This window comes from Plectropomus leopardus, chromosome 5 (assembly GCF_008729295.1).
Source record: "Plectropomus leopardus isolate mb chromosome 5, YSFRI_Pleo_2.0, whole genome shotgun sequence".
NCBI lineage: Eukaryota > Metazoa > Chordata > Actinopteri > Perciformes > Serranidae > Plectropomus > Plectropomus leopardus.
In genome coordinates this window covers 29,627,547-29,646,196 of record NC_056467.1, presented here as the reverse complement: position 1 = coordinate 29,646,196, position 18,650 = coordinate 29,627,547, and the positions used below count along the sequence as shown (strand labels likewise).

General features: G+C 40.4%; 1 protein-coding gene across 1 annotated transcript; it reads right to left on the bottom strand.

Moving 5' to 3' along the window:
* Positions 1 to 1,310: 1,310 nt before the first annotated feature.
* On the bottom strand, positions 1,311 to 18,202 carry tgfb1a (transforming growth factor, beta 1a). Its single transcript, XM_042486690.1, has 6 exons — positions 17,438 to 18,202; positions 8,646 to 8,930; positions 7,742 to 7,976; positions 5,405 to 5,555; positions 2,625 to 2,735; positions 1,311 to 2,517 (listed from the first exon to the last, which is right to left on the bottom strand). Exons 1-6 carry the CDS (start codon positions 17,763 to 17,765, stop codon positions 2,470 to 2,472), a joined length of 1,158 nt encoding a protein of 385 aa, XP_042342624.1. The 5' UTR covers positions 17,766 to 18,202; the 3' UTR covers positions 1,311 to 2,469.
* Positions 18,203 to 18,650: the final 448 nt, after the last annotated feature.

Sequence of the window (18,650 nt, the reverse complement as noted above, 5' to 3'; positions counted from 1 at the left end):
GAATCGTTTTGAGAGGTAAGACAAAAGGGGATTCAATTATGTTGATCATGTTTCATTTTGCTTTGTTTGTGTGCCTCCGGAGAGCACTTTCCAAACAAGCACTCTGTGTGTTGGCTCGCAGGAGGAAAAATTCCTGTGCTTTGGGTAACATGACCAGCTTTGGAACAAGATAGCACAGATCGCTGTCACCTTGTTAGCAGCACAGGCATCCCCCACCACCACTCTGTAGCTTATGTAAGGTATTTGACATTGATGTGCTTGAGCTGCGGCTGTGTGTCAGTGAGTTCAGTGTTTTCATGTGCATGTGTACAGTATGTGTGTTTAATTTTCCATGCAGTCACTGCCCTTAAGTCTGGGACTTACGAACGGGTCTGGACCTGCTCTCCTCACTCCCAATTTAGCCTCGTGGGCTGCCAGTAATCCCTTGAGTACTGAGGGAGAGGGGTGGGGCTGGCAGGGTGGGGGTGGACGGGGTGCTTGGAGATAGTAAAAAAAAAAAAAAGTTGGTAGGGCGTGCATCCCTGCAGGTGAAGGCAGTGCCAAGAACGAGGCTGTGTTTCCGGGAATTCTAGTGATGCTGGCATAGCCGTTGGTGAAGCCCAGCGGGGCTGCTCTTCTTCAGTCGGTCCACAGGCGTCAGAGTAAACAGGCAGCCACAGCTTGCCCAGAAATAGGCCACATGCACCTGGCATACGGCACACTTTTCCACTGGTGGATCTCTCTTCTGACAGTGGACAGTCAGTGCTCATTCCACAACCTGTTTTATAAAATATGCAGAGAGACGTGTTAAGTGTGTTTGCTGCACACTGATAGAGGTGTATCCCCATCTGCAAAGGATCATGAGAGATGTTTAAAAGTCCAATTTTTAGGATTTAGGAGGATACATCTGCAAAAATGGCCTATAATATAGTATGTATGTTTCCTTTGGTGTATAATCACCTGAAAATAAGAATCTTTAATGTTTTCATTGTGTTAGAGTGAGCCTTGTTAGTGTTGTAGTTACACATTCATAAACCAAAACACAGCCAACAATAACATGATGAAACATTTCATTCATGTGTTCTTGTGACGAATTAAACAAAATTGGATATCTAAATAGTGATGGCGTTTCATGCCCACAAAACGCGAGGTGTGTTTCAGTTTGTGCTCATTTCGCAAAATGTTCTCTCCTCTTACCGTAATTTAAAACACACATACACATGCATGCACTGACAAGCGCAAAACACACACCTTCACTACACAGCTCACTGACAAGTGGAAACAATGCATGTGGTTTTATTTTGCTCACAAAAATCTTCCACTCTGACGTGATAATTTAACATCAATGTTTATTTCAAATTGTTAAAATATTTACAAATTTCAAATGGTAAGTGCACTACAAATAATTAGGTAAACTGAAAAAAAATGTGTTGGTTTTATTCCTAAAACAAGCTGAATTAATTTTTGAGTTGTGCAAAAAGCATCACACTTCAGATGAAAGTACAAACTTGTCCTGAAATAAAAAAAGGCAATAAACTGCTCCTAATTTACTATGGCGATAAAAAACAAACAGCAAATGTGTGTACTGAGTCTGAATGGCTTCCCTAAAAACCAATGCCACAACCACATCCCCGACCCTCACTGTCTAAAGACAACAAGCTGGCTGTAAATCCTGAGAGCGAGAAAACATGGTGTCATCACTCTTATAACCACTCATATTACTCACGGCTTTGACAGCACGGGACGCTTCATGAGGACAAGCTGACTTTCAACTATGAACACAAAAAAGCATTGTATAAATCATGTGGGTTGAAAGTAAAACTGATGGACGGTTCGTGTGAAATGTTGCTCTTTAGGCTGACGAGACCAGCCTCTCAGTCAGAGGGAGTTTCCCCAGGTTGGACTGTCCCTGCGGTTGTCTGCTGTCCTTTAAAGCGAAACTCTCTTCAAAAACACCTGTGGCATTATCGTCCAGGAAAACCCTAACAACCACGGTTTTCCATACCTGGGATTTAGCACCTTTCACTATGATATGGAAATAACAGAAATTTTCCAGACAGTCAGCTGTGGAAACAAAAGTGTTGCTCCATCAAGGTCATTTTGGTCCTGATGTCCTTTGGCATCCATATTTTTATGGGTTTTATAAATCATTTTTATCCTTTTCCACGTCAAACTGACAGCCTTTTACACGTGAACATCACTTCTTTACAGATCTGTCCCTCCAACAAATAAATTAATTCATTTCAAGACAGATGTTTTGACTACTGCAAGGAAAAAAACTATGTACACATAGAAAACAATATCTATATAAAGATGTCCATGGTTTGGTGTGCGTCCAACATGATAATGTCTCAGGAGGAAAGGTGGACCACAAAGATCCAGATGACTTTAAATATTTTCTTCCCGTTTATCTCCGTCACAGGCTGCTCTCTGTGGTCTCAAACACGTCTCTGTATATGTCTGAGCAGAGGCCGAGCAGGGGTTGTATTTTTAGCTGCACTTGCAGGACTTCACAATCATATTGGACAGCTGCTCCACCTGAAAGTGAAAATCAACAGTGACGTGATAAATCATCTGCTTTCACAGAGAATGTTCTGTAAACATTTCACCTCAGGATGAAGGTTGCTTGGCGGCAGTATAGATACCTTGTGTTGCCTGCCTACATAGTAGAGGATTGGCAGGGGCTCCAGCGCCTGGGGAACACAGCAGGGCTGGGCAGAGGCTCCTGGGTTGTGATGCTTGTACAGGGCCAAAATCTGTAAACAATTATGTTCAGAGAAACACATGAAAACAGAGAACTTGGCTCCGAATTTCATCACAAATATGACGCACAAAGCAGCTGCAATAGAGAAGGCATAGGATTAATTTTTAACATCGGGGGGACACAAATGAAACAGGAGGTTTAGGGATCAAACACTTTATTTTCTGCATTCTGCTGAATTTTTATGCAACAATTTGAGCCATTTCTGCATCAATTTCTGATGTGAATGTAATGTCTTTATTTTTGTCAAAATAAAAGTCCTTTGCTACTTCGCACATGTTAAAAAAAAATCCACACCTATGTGTAATAGAAAATGGATTTACGAGTTGAGTACGTTTGTTACTTTTGTGTTACTAGCCACAAAGTGTCACTTCTTCAACAGTCTTTGTATAATTTCTGCATTTAATTTACTGTTAACAATATTTATTAATTAAAACATTTGTTAATTAATAACAGAATTATGAATAATGTTTACCAGAGTTTCTTTTTTTGACTGCATAGATTCAGTAAATGTTTTAGTAAATGCTGTTTAAGAGGCTATTCAACTCTTTCAAAAGAGTTAAGACCTAGAGCAAATGTGTTTTCCAAGTAATTTTGCAAGCAACTGATGTTAGTTACATGTGATTTCAACTGAACCACCCTGAGAGTCTCCAGGGGGACGTCCCCTTGTATTGATGCCCCGTTATTCCTTAACCACTTTTGGCTGAAAGACCAATTGTCTGACAGCTTGTTGTCCTGAAAACAAATGCCTACTGCTCTGAAAAAACACACTCTCCCAAACACATCATCGGACCTTATCGTACACCATCTTTTTTAATCTACTGTGACAAAAGCCTCACTCGCTCTATTCCGCCTCTGATTGGCTAGTACTAGAGGAATAAGGTGCGTCAGGGAAACAATATACCGGTAGGTCCAATCAGAGGCAGAGTAAGGCCATTCACAGTAGGAAGAAAAAAAGGTTGCGACAGGGCTGGTTGATTACAGGCCAGACGGGACATTTTTCTGAATATTGGGGTTTCAGAATGATGGACATCTGAGGTTGATGGCAATGTTGTTTTGCATGTATCTGGTTATCAAATAGAGCATCAAAAAAATAAAACTGTTGACGCTAGAATTGTTATTAATATTATATTAATTACTATTTTTATTATGTTTATATTATTATATTATTATTAATATATTAATATATTATTATTATATTTATTGTAATCACAGTTTTCTGAGCTCAATATAATGAGTGTTCTTTTGTCTGACCAGGGACAGCAAAAATCTCACATTTAAAGCAACCTAAAATTCAGAGCATAGAAGTTTTCTGTACACAGTGCTCTACATGGAGGTGGCTAAGATGGTTAGCAGCTAATGGTGCTAACGTCATAGACAACACTAAACCCCTGCAATAGTGCTGACAGAGCTAACAGTAGGCAGGTTTCCATTATCCCTCAAGTTGTGCAAAATGAAATTGCCAACATAAAATACCACTAATGGGAACAGGTCAATTTTGAAAAAATACTCATTCATCACAAAAAATGCTTATGCTCTCATGAGGTAGTATTTCAGATGATTCGAAAAGCCATATTTCACAAAGCTGCAATAGACACACTGTTTTGGCTTTTATAGGTAACATGATGCTATGGCTATGTGCTTGTTGGTAGGAACTGGCTCTACAAAAGGTGTTATTGCATCACATAACTCTTCAAAAGTTGAGCGGATCCACAATTCATCTGTGAAATTGTGGACTATCACCTCCCAGAAATCCCCATGGATGTATTATAGTGAAATCCCTCATATGTGGCCACTCCCATGTAAGAGGGGCTTGCCTTTCCATTATTGCTTGCATAACATGCCTACATCGCCTGATTGATTGATTGGAAACAATCACAGCTAGTGCGGTGGCTGCAACAAAAATAAACCTGCTCATGTTTTGAACATCCATCAGAGATGGAGAAATCGCAGAACATCACTCAATGGAAATGCAGTCATCTCGCAATTGTGTTTAATCGACATTTACTTAAGTTTTGTGCAAATCTATGATGGAAACTCGCCCAGTGTTAACCACAGGGGGAACCAGAGGGTGGGTGCTTTGTTTCTAAAACAACAGTGTCACAATACCAGTGGTAACATCTATATAAGGGAAGTGCAAAGTGGTGGCGATGAGCTAGCCAATGGGATACACACATGCACTTACATGCGTGTGCAGCTGGACAAGCTTACCACAACAAACCACAGTGAAGATAGGATTACAATACACACGGGGGGGGCATGTTTTCATTCTCTGCTCAAGATGCCATTACTCCACTACAACTTTAGGTTGCAAATAGTTGTTTGCTGCTAGAATAATTCTCTGAATGTCACATAAACAACATTTTAGAAGCTGGAACAACTGAATGAATGACAAATGTCTCATCAGAATTGTTTATTTTCTGTCAACCAACAAATTCTTGGTCATTTTAGCACTAACTTAAACCCTCTGAACCATCTGTTACAACACAAACTTCCTTATTTGTTGTGTTCCACATTACTGGTGTGTGAATCAAAACAGTCTTTTAGAAACCACAGGGAGAAAAAATCTAGTTGTGAGAAAGTTTTCAGTCTGAGCTGCCAGACCTTCATTCAGTCATGTAATCAGATATGAATTGCACACTACAGTGAGGTGTTGCACTGTACCTGAGAATATTTGTTTTCAGCGTTCCAGATGTAGGTGCAGGACCCCATACAGTAGTTAGCGTTGTAGCCAGTTGGCTTATGTATCCACTTCCAGCCCAGATCTTTCCTGAAGTCAATGTACAAGCTCCGCACGCAGCAGGTCTCTGTCTGGCTGTGAAGAGAGAACAGGGAAATGTCTTGTGTGAAGGTGCATGGTGAGACGTTGTAGAGATTCTTAGTCGCTGTAGAAGATCAGTCATTTTTAAAGATGCTCTAAGGAGAGTTTCAATTTAAGATTACACACATCCCATCTGTGAAAAAATTACAGCTGCATTTGAGAAGTTTTTCCAATCCTCAACAAGATCACGAAGATTTACTCTATTTACTGATTACTGATATACTGCAGCCACTTCTTTCATAATAAAGTGACAAATCCCTTTCAGGCCCAAACTGATGTCATAGAATTAGTTGCGATGAAGGTTGACTGTTGTGTTCTTAGTATTGTCTGTGTCTCAGCCCAAAAGTTGGTCTTAAACAAAACCCCCAAAACTACACCCAACGGCCAACTAGCACGTAGGTTCAGGCAATAACTCTCCATAGCAGCTGGCGGGGGTCGCCTGTATTCGTCATTCAATAAAGGGAAACAGGGAGACCAACAAGACAGATTTAAGACCAAATAGTGGAAATTAAGTAGTTAAGCAGGTGACACATAAACAACACAACCTGATGTTTTAAAGAACAAATGATATTTACCAGGGATGTTCCTAACAACGAATTTCCCTGCTGTTTAAAGTCCACTAGTCTAGAAGTGAGAAAGCACTTATTCAAATATTAAATAATAAATAAAAATTTCAAATTTCAACACAATTTAAACACTGTCTGAAAAAAGGGTATATTTCAAGAGCCATTTGAAATTGTTAACCTCATTTTTTATTAACCGAATCACATTTTATAGACCGCTAAAATGTTTCGCACTTTGCACTGTTCGCTATGAACTACGAAACATGACAAACACCTCACTGAATAATGACAAATGGCATTTCTTGAAAACAATATTCTTTAGTAAATGTGCCTGATTATTACAACAACATTTATTTTCATTGGGCAAATGCAACTGCATTTTAATATGTTTAACTGACACCAAGCTGATGGTCAGCTGTTGGGCAATGTCAGGTCAATGGTGAGCATTTCTCACCCTTGTTTTTTCACTGTTTCCCGCAACATTGGAACTAGTCAGCCATTGTTTGCCCTTTTTTAAGCCAACGCAGCATGTTGAATCTGCATCAGCGCCGGTGGAGCCTGATTGGCAGTTCAGCTCAGTTCATGAGTCAAAAGGGAGTGAGATCAAAACAAGCTACTATTTTTTAACCTATTGAGTTCTTTAGCAGAAACGGATCACAATTGTTTGTTGTTCACTAGTGCATGATAAACATAAATGTTCTTACAACATCTTGTGTTGTTTATGTGCTAGATGGCAAACAGCGTCCTGAATCCGTCCTGTCCGTCTCTTAGTTTCCTTTTTGAATGACAAGTACAGATGACCACTGCCTGCTGGTATGAATCATTATTTCCTCTCATGGAAGCGCAGAACTTAGGCACTAATTCACTGTAGTCTTGTCAGTTTCTTTAATGCAACTTTTTGGGATAAGACACAGCAACGTGAGGCGATGCTTTAGTCGGCCCTCAACGCTATTCGTTCTTTGTTGGTGGTTTGGAGTGTCTGAGCATTTACAGCCCCAGTTAGCAGGGAACTTTACTACAATATTGGCTAACATTACCGACAAGTTGCAATGATGTTTTAAGAAAAATATTTTAATCTGATGTTCAAATAATGTTTTATGGATGTTTATCATTTCAAATAATGCCCCTGTAAGGTTAAATGCTGACTAACTGCAAACTTCTGCGGATGTTTTGTTGATATTGAGAGGTATATTGAGATCACAGAATGTTCTTTTTATAAAATGTTCACACAATGTTACATGAGAACACAGGGAGAGCATTTTCGAATCAACATTCAAACATGTTATTGAGGCCTGAGATTACTGACCTTGTAATGTGTTGTGACATGTTGTCAAAAAAAAAAAGAAATTTTTTGAGGTTTATAGAGAATATTACCAGAACTTTAAGAAGAACGTCCTGGGAACTAAAAGAAAACTTGCTGCTGAAACCATTACTAAAACATTGCATTGGTTGCATTGTTCCATTCTCAGGATGTTTTTAGAACCAAAAACTGCGTAGATGTTTTTACTGGTCACTGCATTTTGAAGGTTCCTTTAAATTGCTAAGTACAGCTTTAAAAAAAAAAAGGCCATAAAATAAAATACAGCAAAGCAATGTGATGTGTGCAGGACTGCTTACGCTGTGCAGGTATCCTTTGTATCCGTGGAGCGTTTTTTGCGCGAGGTGAGGTGGCTGCTGATGTTCTGAGGGATGGACATGGTCAGGATGTAGGGTGGTTGCTGTGTCATCATTTGTAACATTCCTGTGTCTCCCCTACCAGTACTGATCCCAGAGATGGTAAAACTGAAGCCACGGTCGTCACTTGTCGAGCCACATTCACAGAACAGCCGAAGTTGGAAACTCCGCTCGTCCTCTGGTGAGACAGAAATTTACAACACTGAGTGATTTTTAAAACGTGCTGGTTAATTAACCGTTTGAAATCTGAATCAACATCAGTTTTCTTGTGCTGAGTTTAGATGCCTTTCACAAGCACTAAGGCCTTTGAAAACCTAGAAGATTTGTTTGATTTCCTTTAAAAACTTGCAGGGAAAAAGGCAGTGACCATCTTAGCAAGAGATGCTAGCAATCAGCAAGAAATTAGGAATTATGAAAAGAAAATGAACTGAAAATTAGTTGTTTTTTTAAAGGAGATACAATTATTAGAATCTGATTTTAAAATAGGGGGAAATGCTCATAAAACTCAATCTATGGGCCTAATAAAAATGCTGTATTTAAAATTCTGTTACAGAAATCTGCATGTGTGTATATTGGGACTTTATCAGGTAATTTTCTTGTTTTTATTTTGTTTTTTTCTTTTTTTGTGTGTGCTTCTTTTTAGGTTATTTACTTGTAAAAACAAAACAAAAACTAATTTCTAGCAAATTTGCTAAGTTGCTTATTGCCTTCTCCCAATGTTTTTAAAAGAAATCAAGCCAATTTGCCCAAAAGGTTCAAAAGGTTAATCTGTGAAGATAAATAAAATCTGGACCTAAACAAATGGACATAGTGGTACCAGATCGATAAATAAAGCTTGTTTTCTCACCATTTTCTTTGAGCCAGTTCTGTAGGGTCTCAGTAACGTCGAAGGACAGCCATTTGTTTTTCCACTGGTTGGTGATGAAGCGGGAAGCGAGGTAGCGGTACGATGTCCCCAGATCCTGGTACAGCTCCACCCGCTCTTCAGAAGGTATGTTAGTTTGTCTGATGAGCATCCGCAGCTCGGCACTGGTCAGGAGACGGTAATCGCCCACACTCTCCCGAATCTCTGAGATGTTGAAGAACATCAGGGTGCTTTTGGAGGTCTTGGTGATGGCTGTGTCATTTTTTGCTGGGGGATTGAAAACAATTACTTATTAGAAGATTTCATAAACCTATAGACAAGACTGATCATGAGTTTTGGATTGTACAGTACTGTGCAAAAGTCTTCGGCCAGTATTTAGTGTGAAACATGGAATCATACAACCATAACAACAGGTAGCTCAAACAAACAATATTGAGCTTTGGGTGGAAGATTAGTATTGTAAATCTCATATTGTCTGCCCAGGAGAGTTCAAGACATGCTAAATAGAAAGGGAGGCCACACTAAATACTTATACCATACTCATATTTCCTGTATGATCTGTTGTATTTTAGTAAAGAGATGACTGAGAAATAAATATGTATGATCATTTTAACCTTGCTAAAATAATAAAGTTTAATGTGGCCTTCAACTTTTGCACAGTACTGCATAAAGGCACAATATGGCATGTATATGGTATGTATGTAAGAATGTGAGAGAGACAAATGGAAAATGGATGTCCTACAGGCCTGTCATATTAAGCTGTCTCAAACCAACCTTATATATGTAGAAAAAGAACTGCTTTAAATTGGAAATGTAATGTTCTTCTTTTAAGTGCTTTAACTTTTTGATCAGCGTTTTCAGGAGCTATTTTTGTTAGTATTTTAGAGTGAGTAATTTTATAAAAAACTAGAATCTAAAAGAAGCGTCTGTTAGGAGTTGAAGATAACAAAAACAGAGACTAATTTATCTCGCACTGTGCCGAACTCAAGTGGAAAATAAAATATCTAGTATGAAACTGATCTGCAGATGCTCTAGTTCAAAAGGAGACCAAACTTTTCTATGGATGTTAGTTTTTGAGCCTCTATCAGCCACTTTAGAAGACTCGTGAGTGTCAGTGACAGTACAGAAAACAATAAATAAAACAATTTTTTAAAAAAAAATCTTAAATCAAAACCACAAGACTCCCCAGAGGCTTACAGTCATAAATATGCGCACAAAATATGAGTCTGATTACGCACGAGATGATAAAAAACTAGACTGGTACTGCCTGGCTGTATTACATAAGAGAATATAAATATTGGATCTGGGCTCTCTGTTGGCACCTTCTGCATATTTAAACATATTTGTGTTTATTTTGGCTGAGTGGAAGTGCATACAACTTAAAATGGTTATTTATTCTATGTATTTTAAATACCCTCTGAACCCCAGAATCCACCAGCGGGTTTGAAAAGCATGTTTTCTCAAAAAAATAACCAAAATTGAAGCATTTATCATATGGAAACTATAAAAACAGAAATCATCAATGGATTTTTAATTTCCCCATCCAAACTGGTCAAATAGTACCACTTTGTCATTGGATCTATATGTGTAAATATGACGTGCTAGGTAACCCTCTGGTGTCTAATTGTCAATTTTTTCTTGTTACAGCTATTGTGGCTTTTCAAAATACACAACAAAACTCACGTGAAACGAACAGCGAGCTACGCAGGTGGAGTTTGTATCACACTGCGGCCAAGGCCTTTGTGCGTCTATCTGACGACGACATCCACTGACAAAGCGTCGATATTAGAGGGTTGTTGCCTGCTGCCTCTTAAACTGACACACCCAGTGAGTATCATACCGCTGCAATAATCTGCCTCTGTGCATCATTAGGCAGGTTTCCATTACAGATTTACGCAAAACTTAAGCGATATACTGTTATGCAACCTCTTCCCTCGCAATAAAATAGTAAGAAGCATGGCGATGGATGTTGAAAACATATGCAGGTTTGTTTCTATTACAGCCACTGTACTAGACATCATTATTTCCAATCAAAGTCAACATATGCATATTATGCGAGCGATAATGGAAAGGTAACATGGGAGTGGCAGAGGTATTATAACTGTGGATTCAAAACTTCCGAATCTTATGCTCAACTTTTGAATTATGTTATTTGATGCAATAACGCCTCTTGTAGCGCCTGCTGCATCACGCCCGAGGGAGCCAGTTTCTACAGACAAACACATAACTACATCATCATGTGACCTATGAAAGCGAAATAAAAGTGTTTCCATTGTAGTTTTGCAAAATATGACTCTTTCAAATCACCTGAAATACCAACTCATGTGAGCACAATTTTTTTGTGATAAATAGGAGTTTTTTCTAAATTGATGTGTTTCCATTAGGCTTAGTTTCTATGTGAAATTTCAAATCATGTAGCTTTAATTGTTTTTTTATATATATTACACTATTTTTAAAATTATTTGTATAATATAATTACTCCATTATTTTGAAACCCCTGATACACACATTACTGCAATTTACTGAATAATGTAACACTTTATTACTCTGTTTTTCATAAACAAACATCAGAGTTCTGCGCGCACAGACACTAATAAAATAGAATAGTTAAATCCACAGTGTTACTCAATAACCTTAACAGCAGCCAAACGTTCATCTCTTCCAGCTGCTGTACAGTTGACCATAGAGAGAGTTTTTTTTTCTTACAGTGTTCCTGCCCATATTTGCAACTTTTATTCCGGAGCGTGCCCATATCATCACAGCAGGAACTTTCCCCCTGCAGAGGCTGACAGAAAACAGAGTCGAGCTACTGAAGGCTTTAACACCATAAATCTACCAGCGTTACATTGTGGGGGATTAGGGCGGATGGAGACGTGCAAAGATAAGAAGGCGTGATGATTGTGTGTGTGTGTGTGTGTGTGTGTGTGTGTGTGTGTGTGTGTGTGTGTGAACGAGAAGAGAGTGAGGAAGGAGGGGGCTGTAACTGGCAAAGAAAACAGCAAAGTGAAGAATGCACTCATATGAATATAACTCACAGTTGTGAGGGTGTGAGTGTGTGGGGGTGCAGAGAAATTGGAGATGTGCATCAATGGAGCCCAGCTCTGGCGTAGGCCCAAACCTTCTACTCTGCCTCAGCCTGCCAGAGCCGGAGGATTCTCTTCTCTCAAGTCCAGGAATTACTCTCTAACAGGAGCGACCCAGCCTTGCATACTTTGTGATCGCATACTTTGTGATCCTGACTGTACCAGGATCCTCCGTGTCACGGCTGCTTGTGTATCATTTACCAGTATCACCATCTGTGCTGCTGCTAGTGTTTCACCGCTTGTAGTGAAGCCAAACTGAAACTGAAAAAGAGCTGGAGTGTAAAGGGAAATGAGATGACATTTAACCAGTCCCACCCAGAGCATAGTCAAATGTTTGGTTGTGAGAGTGTGAATGGAAAGAGCGTCAGTACAGTATGAAGAGCAGTGAACTGGTGAGGATGTACCAAGCAACGCCAAGCATGGAAAGTCTCCGTCCAGTTTGAGTAAACTGAGATAAATGTGTTAAGGGTTAGAGAAGTGTTTACGAAACAGGAAATTAAGTCACTTCCCCTGAGAAACACGCTGCCTGCAGTGCCATAATTAAGCTATATCCTCACTTCTACTTTCCAATTAACACAGTATCACTCAACTGCTGATCAAAAGTCTAACATCTTCTTTCTTCATGCTCAGCTGAGAAAAAGGCCTGCACATAGGGGTAAAGGCAGCACCCCAGCCTGCGTATGAACATGGGTGTGGGGGGGGATTTGTGTGTTGAATCAGGGCCTATGTGCAGGTAAGCCGGGGACAGCTGTTGTGACAGGTAGGGAGACAGCTCTGTAATTACCAGTGGGAGGATTCAGATTCCAGCAACAGACTAAATACCTGCCTCCTTCATATGCTCGACTCCACCCTCACAGAGCCCACTCGTCAATGTTTCCCCACTTCACCCTGTTTTACACAAACTGACCCCTGTTGCTACGCTTCTTCATTGAAGGGCAGCAGCTTTATTTACTCTACAATTTAGCCATGAACTCATTTCACTCCTGAAAGTGGCTGATTTCCAAAAAGGGGAAAAGTGTTCTCTCTGTAAACGAGCTAAATTACATTTGGACCAGTGTCGAATGCGAGTTTATGTGGGCTTCAGCAGGGGGGCTGCTAATTAAATGAGGGAATCTAGCCTAATCCACCTTACAATTACCATGATGGAGGCTAAAACTATTAAAATGCTCTGCACACAAAAATGTATCCCCGCAGGCTGTTTTTGGGGGCATCAGGAAAATGTGAGTCTTCCAATAAAAAGAACCGCAAATTGAAGTGACGAACAGGGTTTGTTAATGGATATTTTAAAAACTTGTTCTGCACTTGGCTTCTTTTTTAATTGCCTCACTCAAACATAGTTTACTCACAGAGAAGCAGAAGCTGAATTGTCTCCCACACCCTTTTGTGTGTGGTTTATTAAAATAATTGCAAAACACTTCTTTCTAGGCCTGCACACGTACACTCATACACTCCCAGTGTGCAGAGTCTGTTTTAAGGAGCCGTGCTAAGGATTTAAAGGGATATTTTGTTTTCAACCAGCTTCATATCATAATAATGTGGGTAGAATGTGTAAGTGAACCGTGGTAAACTTCCTTCCACCTTAAAAGAAGACAGATTTCCCTGCTCATCTCTCAGCTCATCTAAAGGATTTTCATTGGCTCAAGGGCTGTTGCTTGAACTACCAAGCTCCCAAAAACACTACCAGTAGGCTGAAGCAATTTTTTCTTTTTTTTTGCAAGTTAGGCAGTGTGCAGGAGTTTGTGTGCAAATTCAGCTGCTTAGCTGCCAAAAGTCTGAAGTAGGCTTGCTCAGTGGACCCCATGATGATGAGGATCCTGGTAATATCATACAGTGAATATTGAGCTTTTTTGGCTTTATACTCCACTGAGCAACTTTCACAGGAATGAACTGGGCCCTACCTCCAACACTGTATCCAGCTCTGTTTATACATCTATGCATCTAGAGAATGTGGTTTTACATTTTTGCTTGCCCACCACAATAGACACAAGAGAATAGAAGCAGATCAGGAGAGAGAGAGATGCCCCTCTTTTGCTCTTTCTCTTAAACCCAGGTCAAACTCTGAAACCAGACAGTGCTAATCAAATATATACCATGATTCTCTTACTCTTTTGCCCATTTCCCACCTAAAATGTCTTCAGAAACACATTTTAGTGCACTGTTTAGCTGTAATACAAGAAGTTGTGAACAGGAAGTGGGCAATATAATATAACACCTCCATGGATCCAAAATTCATAGCAGTCCTGTCAACAGTTTTATTGATGTTTACTTTTACAATTATAGCCTATGGGGAACATGCTTTTTGGACTGCAGGATTTTTTTTAATCCACAAGTGGCCAGAAAAACAAGGCTGAGTGGTGTTTCTGGAGGACTATATTGTTTCGTGTGGAAAAGCTCGCTTATGTCAATGAATGCTCTGTGGTGCGCAAAGCCAAAAACACTCAATCGCTCACTTTAATGGTAATAAAATAATTTAATGTGTGGCTCTTGTAGTCTTACTAAATGTTGTCAGTTGCTGTAATTCCACTTTTGGCCACTGAATAAAGTTGGTTTAAAAGACGGACACAGTCCCTTGGTTATGTCACACACCTGCACGAGCTGTAGTTGGTCTGGTACGGCACAATGCATTCTGGTAGTTGTAGGTTTTCTACCTCTTGAGCAAAAATACCACAGACAGCCCCTTTTAATGAGCTCTTTGCAGCAGTGAAATACTTGTTTAAGACGGTTGATGGGTGTTCTCTGGCATTCCACAGAGGTAGGAAACACATGCTCCCCATGGGCACCGCTTGCACCGGACCTGAGTCATGCTCAAGATCTCAGTGGCCATCAGCCTGCCTTCCTTCCTGCCAAGCTGCCCTGTCACAAACACACTGCAAACACACTGATAATAAACTCAGGAAACCCAGCAGAGCAAGAGAAAGAGAGAGAGAGGGAGACAAATAATCACAGGCAGAGAGATATGGGAATGAAATGTAAAGCGGACAGGGAGAAAGAGATATGATGGAGAACAAGTGACAGGATAAGCAAGGGAGAACCCAGTGCTCAAGTTACAGGAAACCCCCAAACCCTGAGGGACAGAGAGAGAGAAAGAGAGTGAGGGTGAAGGAGTGCATTTCATGACTTCTCTCTTCTCATTTTCCCATATTTCTTTCCTGTTGTTTGGTTTTCATCTAAGCAGAACAAAACTGTACCCCTTCATTTCGAAGGTTCCTTTGTTCTCCGTTTGGTTGGCTCACTCCTGAGCACCGTCCATCCACTCAACTCTTCCTTTTGAAGTGGTGGATAAAAGAGGGATAGAGTGGATGCCTGCCTGATAGAGTGAGGAGTATGGACATGTAGAGAACAATGGGGCAGAGAAACAAAACTGAGAAAAAAAATCTGTTTATCATAATAGTTTGCGGGAGTCATTGCACAATTACAGCCAAAAACCATTTGGCTGAACAAACAGAGTATACAGGCAAGCCAAACAAACATCGCTAATAAAGCAGTAAAAATGCCATAGACACCACGAAAGCAACACGAAGCATAAGGCCAGCTGCACCACACGGTGCTGCTAACATGTACCGCCTGTGATCTCTGAACTCCTCCTGATGCCTGAAGATGTTGGGAGGAGATCAGAGGGGGTACACATGTTGGGGGAATTTATAAACGAGATCGGAATTGACACCAGCCATCGGGCATATGATGATTAATTTGGGCTGTAGCCTAAGTTTGTCCAGACCAGCGACTGCTTTAAGGCTAATTTATGCTGAATTGTGGTGGACCAGCAAAATGAGAATGTGAAATATTGTCTTTTAATTACATTTTAATCAACTTTTTTTGTATATTTGTACACAGTAGTTCTTGTTACAGATTGATTTTGCTCAGCTATTAGCAGCTGTGATGTTAGACATGCAGAAAAATCTACACAATCCAGGGCTCAACAATGAGGACTGCATGAATACTCTGGGCAAATAAAATGCAACATCAGGCTGGTAAATCTCAAAATTCACTTCCCCAATTGGGCAAATGGAAAATAACATTAAACATATTGCTTCTCTAGAGCTGATGGAAGTAGTTAAAAGGCGTGGCATCTCATTTTTCTTGTGTCTGTTGAGAGTTGCTCGTCAAGCCAATCACATCAAAATATGAAACGCTAGGTACCCCACCTGTACCTTATTTGCTATTTATTTATATATTTATTCATTTATTTACATATTTATCTTGGTTTTGAATTCTGTTTTATCAGAAGTTGTCATATTTCCCTATTTAAAAATTGAATGACCCTGGGGCCGAGACCAATAAATGCTGGCGGAGCCTCCGAAAAATACTGCTGCCCAGGACGTCTCATACAGTTGCTAAAGGGTGCATTTTTGCGTCGGTGCCTGATGCTGACGGGCTACTAAGAAAGAGCAGGTGCGGTGACTGACTTCTGGTTTCAGAAACCAAACCCACAGGAAACCAAACCCATCCTGCCTGCCCTATGCGGAATGCCGCCATCCAGGGCACCTTATAAAGCTGCTAAACGATGCCTCAGTGCGTCATTGTCTGATGTTGACGAATTGGCACCACCGGGTTGCAAATGCGTAGTACTGATCGGGCACTCGTAAGAAAATGGCGGTGGGTAAAGACAAAGTTTATGAACTAAAGTGCAAATGAGCATCTTAATTATCCTGGAAACAGGAGTTGAGTCGGATGAAGACAAAACTTCAACAACGTATTACTGCAAGTCTGAGCAAGAAATGTACAGTAAACGTGCATTTTTGATATGCAAGAATGTTTAATGCTTAGCATCAATTACACACCGTTTCCAAGAACTAACTTTGACAACTAACTTTAGTGTTTGTATGCACAATACAGAATTGATTCAGGATTCTTTTTTGTTTTTAAAGCAATACATTCGCTGGCACCCCTGAACTTCTCTGAACCTCTCTGCCCCTTCTGCAGCTCAAGGCCTCCTAGACTTCCAGAAGAATGTATTTTCATTTTCCCTCGATTGAGGCTAGTAGTAAAGGGAGATCATGTCTTTGCAGCGGCTGCTTCAAAGCTTTAGAACAGCCATCCGCTTTCACATAAAATGTTCTCCCTCAATTGACAATTCCAAGACAAATCTTAAAACGTACATATTTTCAGGTTGCTATTAGTGGTTTTAATATTTTTGCATTTTATAATATTTTATGTCTGTTACTGATCTTACAAATTTTCTGTTTTAGATTTGAGTATATATTATTATTGACATTGTTATTATCATTCTTATCGTTAGTGGCAGTAGTATATGTTATATTGGTTTGTATTTTCTCCTGACATTTGATGTTGTTATTGTGAAGTTTCACCTATTTTTTGTATGCTATTCACTTTGGTCAGCTGCGGTTGTTTTTAATTGTGCTGTATAAATAACCTTGATTTGATTTGATATTTGAAAAGCACTAATAAATAAAACTTTAAGTATAGCGACAAGTAACAACTAACTTCCCTAAACTAGATTTCTGACCCACAAAACATTAATTTTGAACTCTGTGAATATCTCCAGGGTCTTTGCTTTGTGTGTGTGTGTGTTGAGCAGTGTGTCTTAAGTACCTGTAAATGTAGGAGCATAAATCTCAGTCGTACTTTTACTTGACATTCTTAGTGCTGTTGTAAAACCATCAGCCCCTGTTCTTGACATAGGTGTCCATGTGCCACAGTACATGTCTGGTGTGTTTTCTAGCACTCACACGGTCATGTTGAACTTGTGCAGCACCTTGGCAAAGTACTCCTCCTCCTCCTGCTCTGTGGAGATGTCTGTCTGGACCTCGGTCTGCTGCTCCTTCAGCATCTCCTTGGTGCTGTTGTAGAGGGACATTAGGGAGGTGGGGATCTCCTCCTCATCTCCGGCCTGATCCGGCTCAGGCTCTTTGGGCAAACGCAGTTTGCTGAGGATCTGGCTCCTGATGGCTTCGATGCGCTTCTTCTTCACCATCTCCAGGTCCAGCGTCTTACACGTAGACATACCGCTCACGTTGCCCATGTACACACACATGAGCATCAAGAACACCAGCTTCATGGTGCTTACCGGACTGTTTGCAACCACGTATGCACTTTGGTTCTGAGTAAATCCTCCTTCACCTTTTCTCTCACTGCTTTGCCTCCAAGTGGGGATGCTTAGGGAACAGTGAATCACTTGGGGGAGAGGTGTGAGTGACGCAAGGTGTTTACACACAGCAGAACAATTAATGCAGTGTGGAGAGTCCTCAAAGTTCAAGACTGCTGGTGCCACCGCTGTCGCTGCTGCTGCTGCTGTGAAAACCACCTAACACTTGTGCCCTCTTTGCATAGATGGAGAAAGTCCCAGTGGGCAGACAGACATGGAGTGATGAGCCAGCCTCTGACTCAGACACACAGGTAAGACAATGACGTCCCAGACGCTGAAATGAGTCCGGAGCGGAGCTGTCAAAAGCTAACAGAGCCCAGCCAAACATGCACACAGACGGTGAGACTAAGAGGGTCTCAGTGAATCTAACAACAAGCTGCTTCTGGACTCACACCAACTTGAAAATATGATTTCAAGCCACAGTATCAAAGTGAATCCTGTAAAACAAACCTCCACATGTCAGTGTGTGTTGTTCACCAGTCGTAACTCTCAGACAAATGAAGTGGTTCTGGCAGATCCTAACGTACTGTCCAAGTCTTTTCTGCGGACCCGGCTTCTTGACCTTGACCTACAAGGTCTCTTCACAGATCACTCAGGACAACTCCGTACACACTGTAATGTCAAGTAAATGTCTCTAAGGAAGAGAACTCAGCAACAGTACGTCCTGTGCTTAAAGTGGAAAAAGGCCTTCCTATTTCTCTGTTTCTGGAGTTTGATCAGATGACCCTTGAGGCTTCGAGCCAACCGGAGCTAATCAGACATCCACAGTGCACTAAAAGAAAATATAATGTTTTTTAA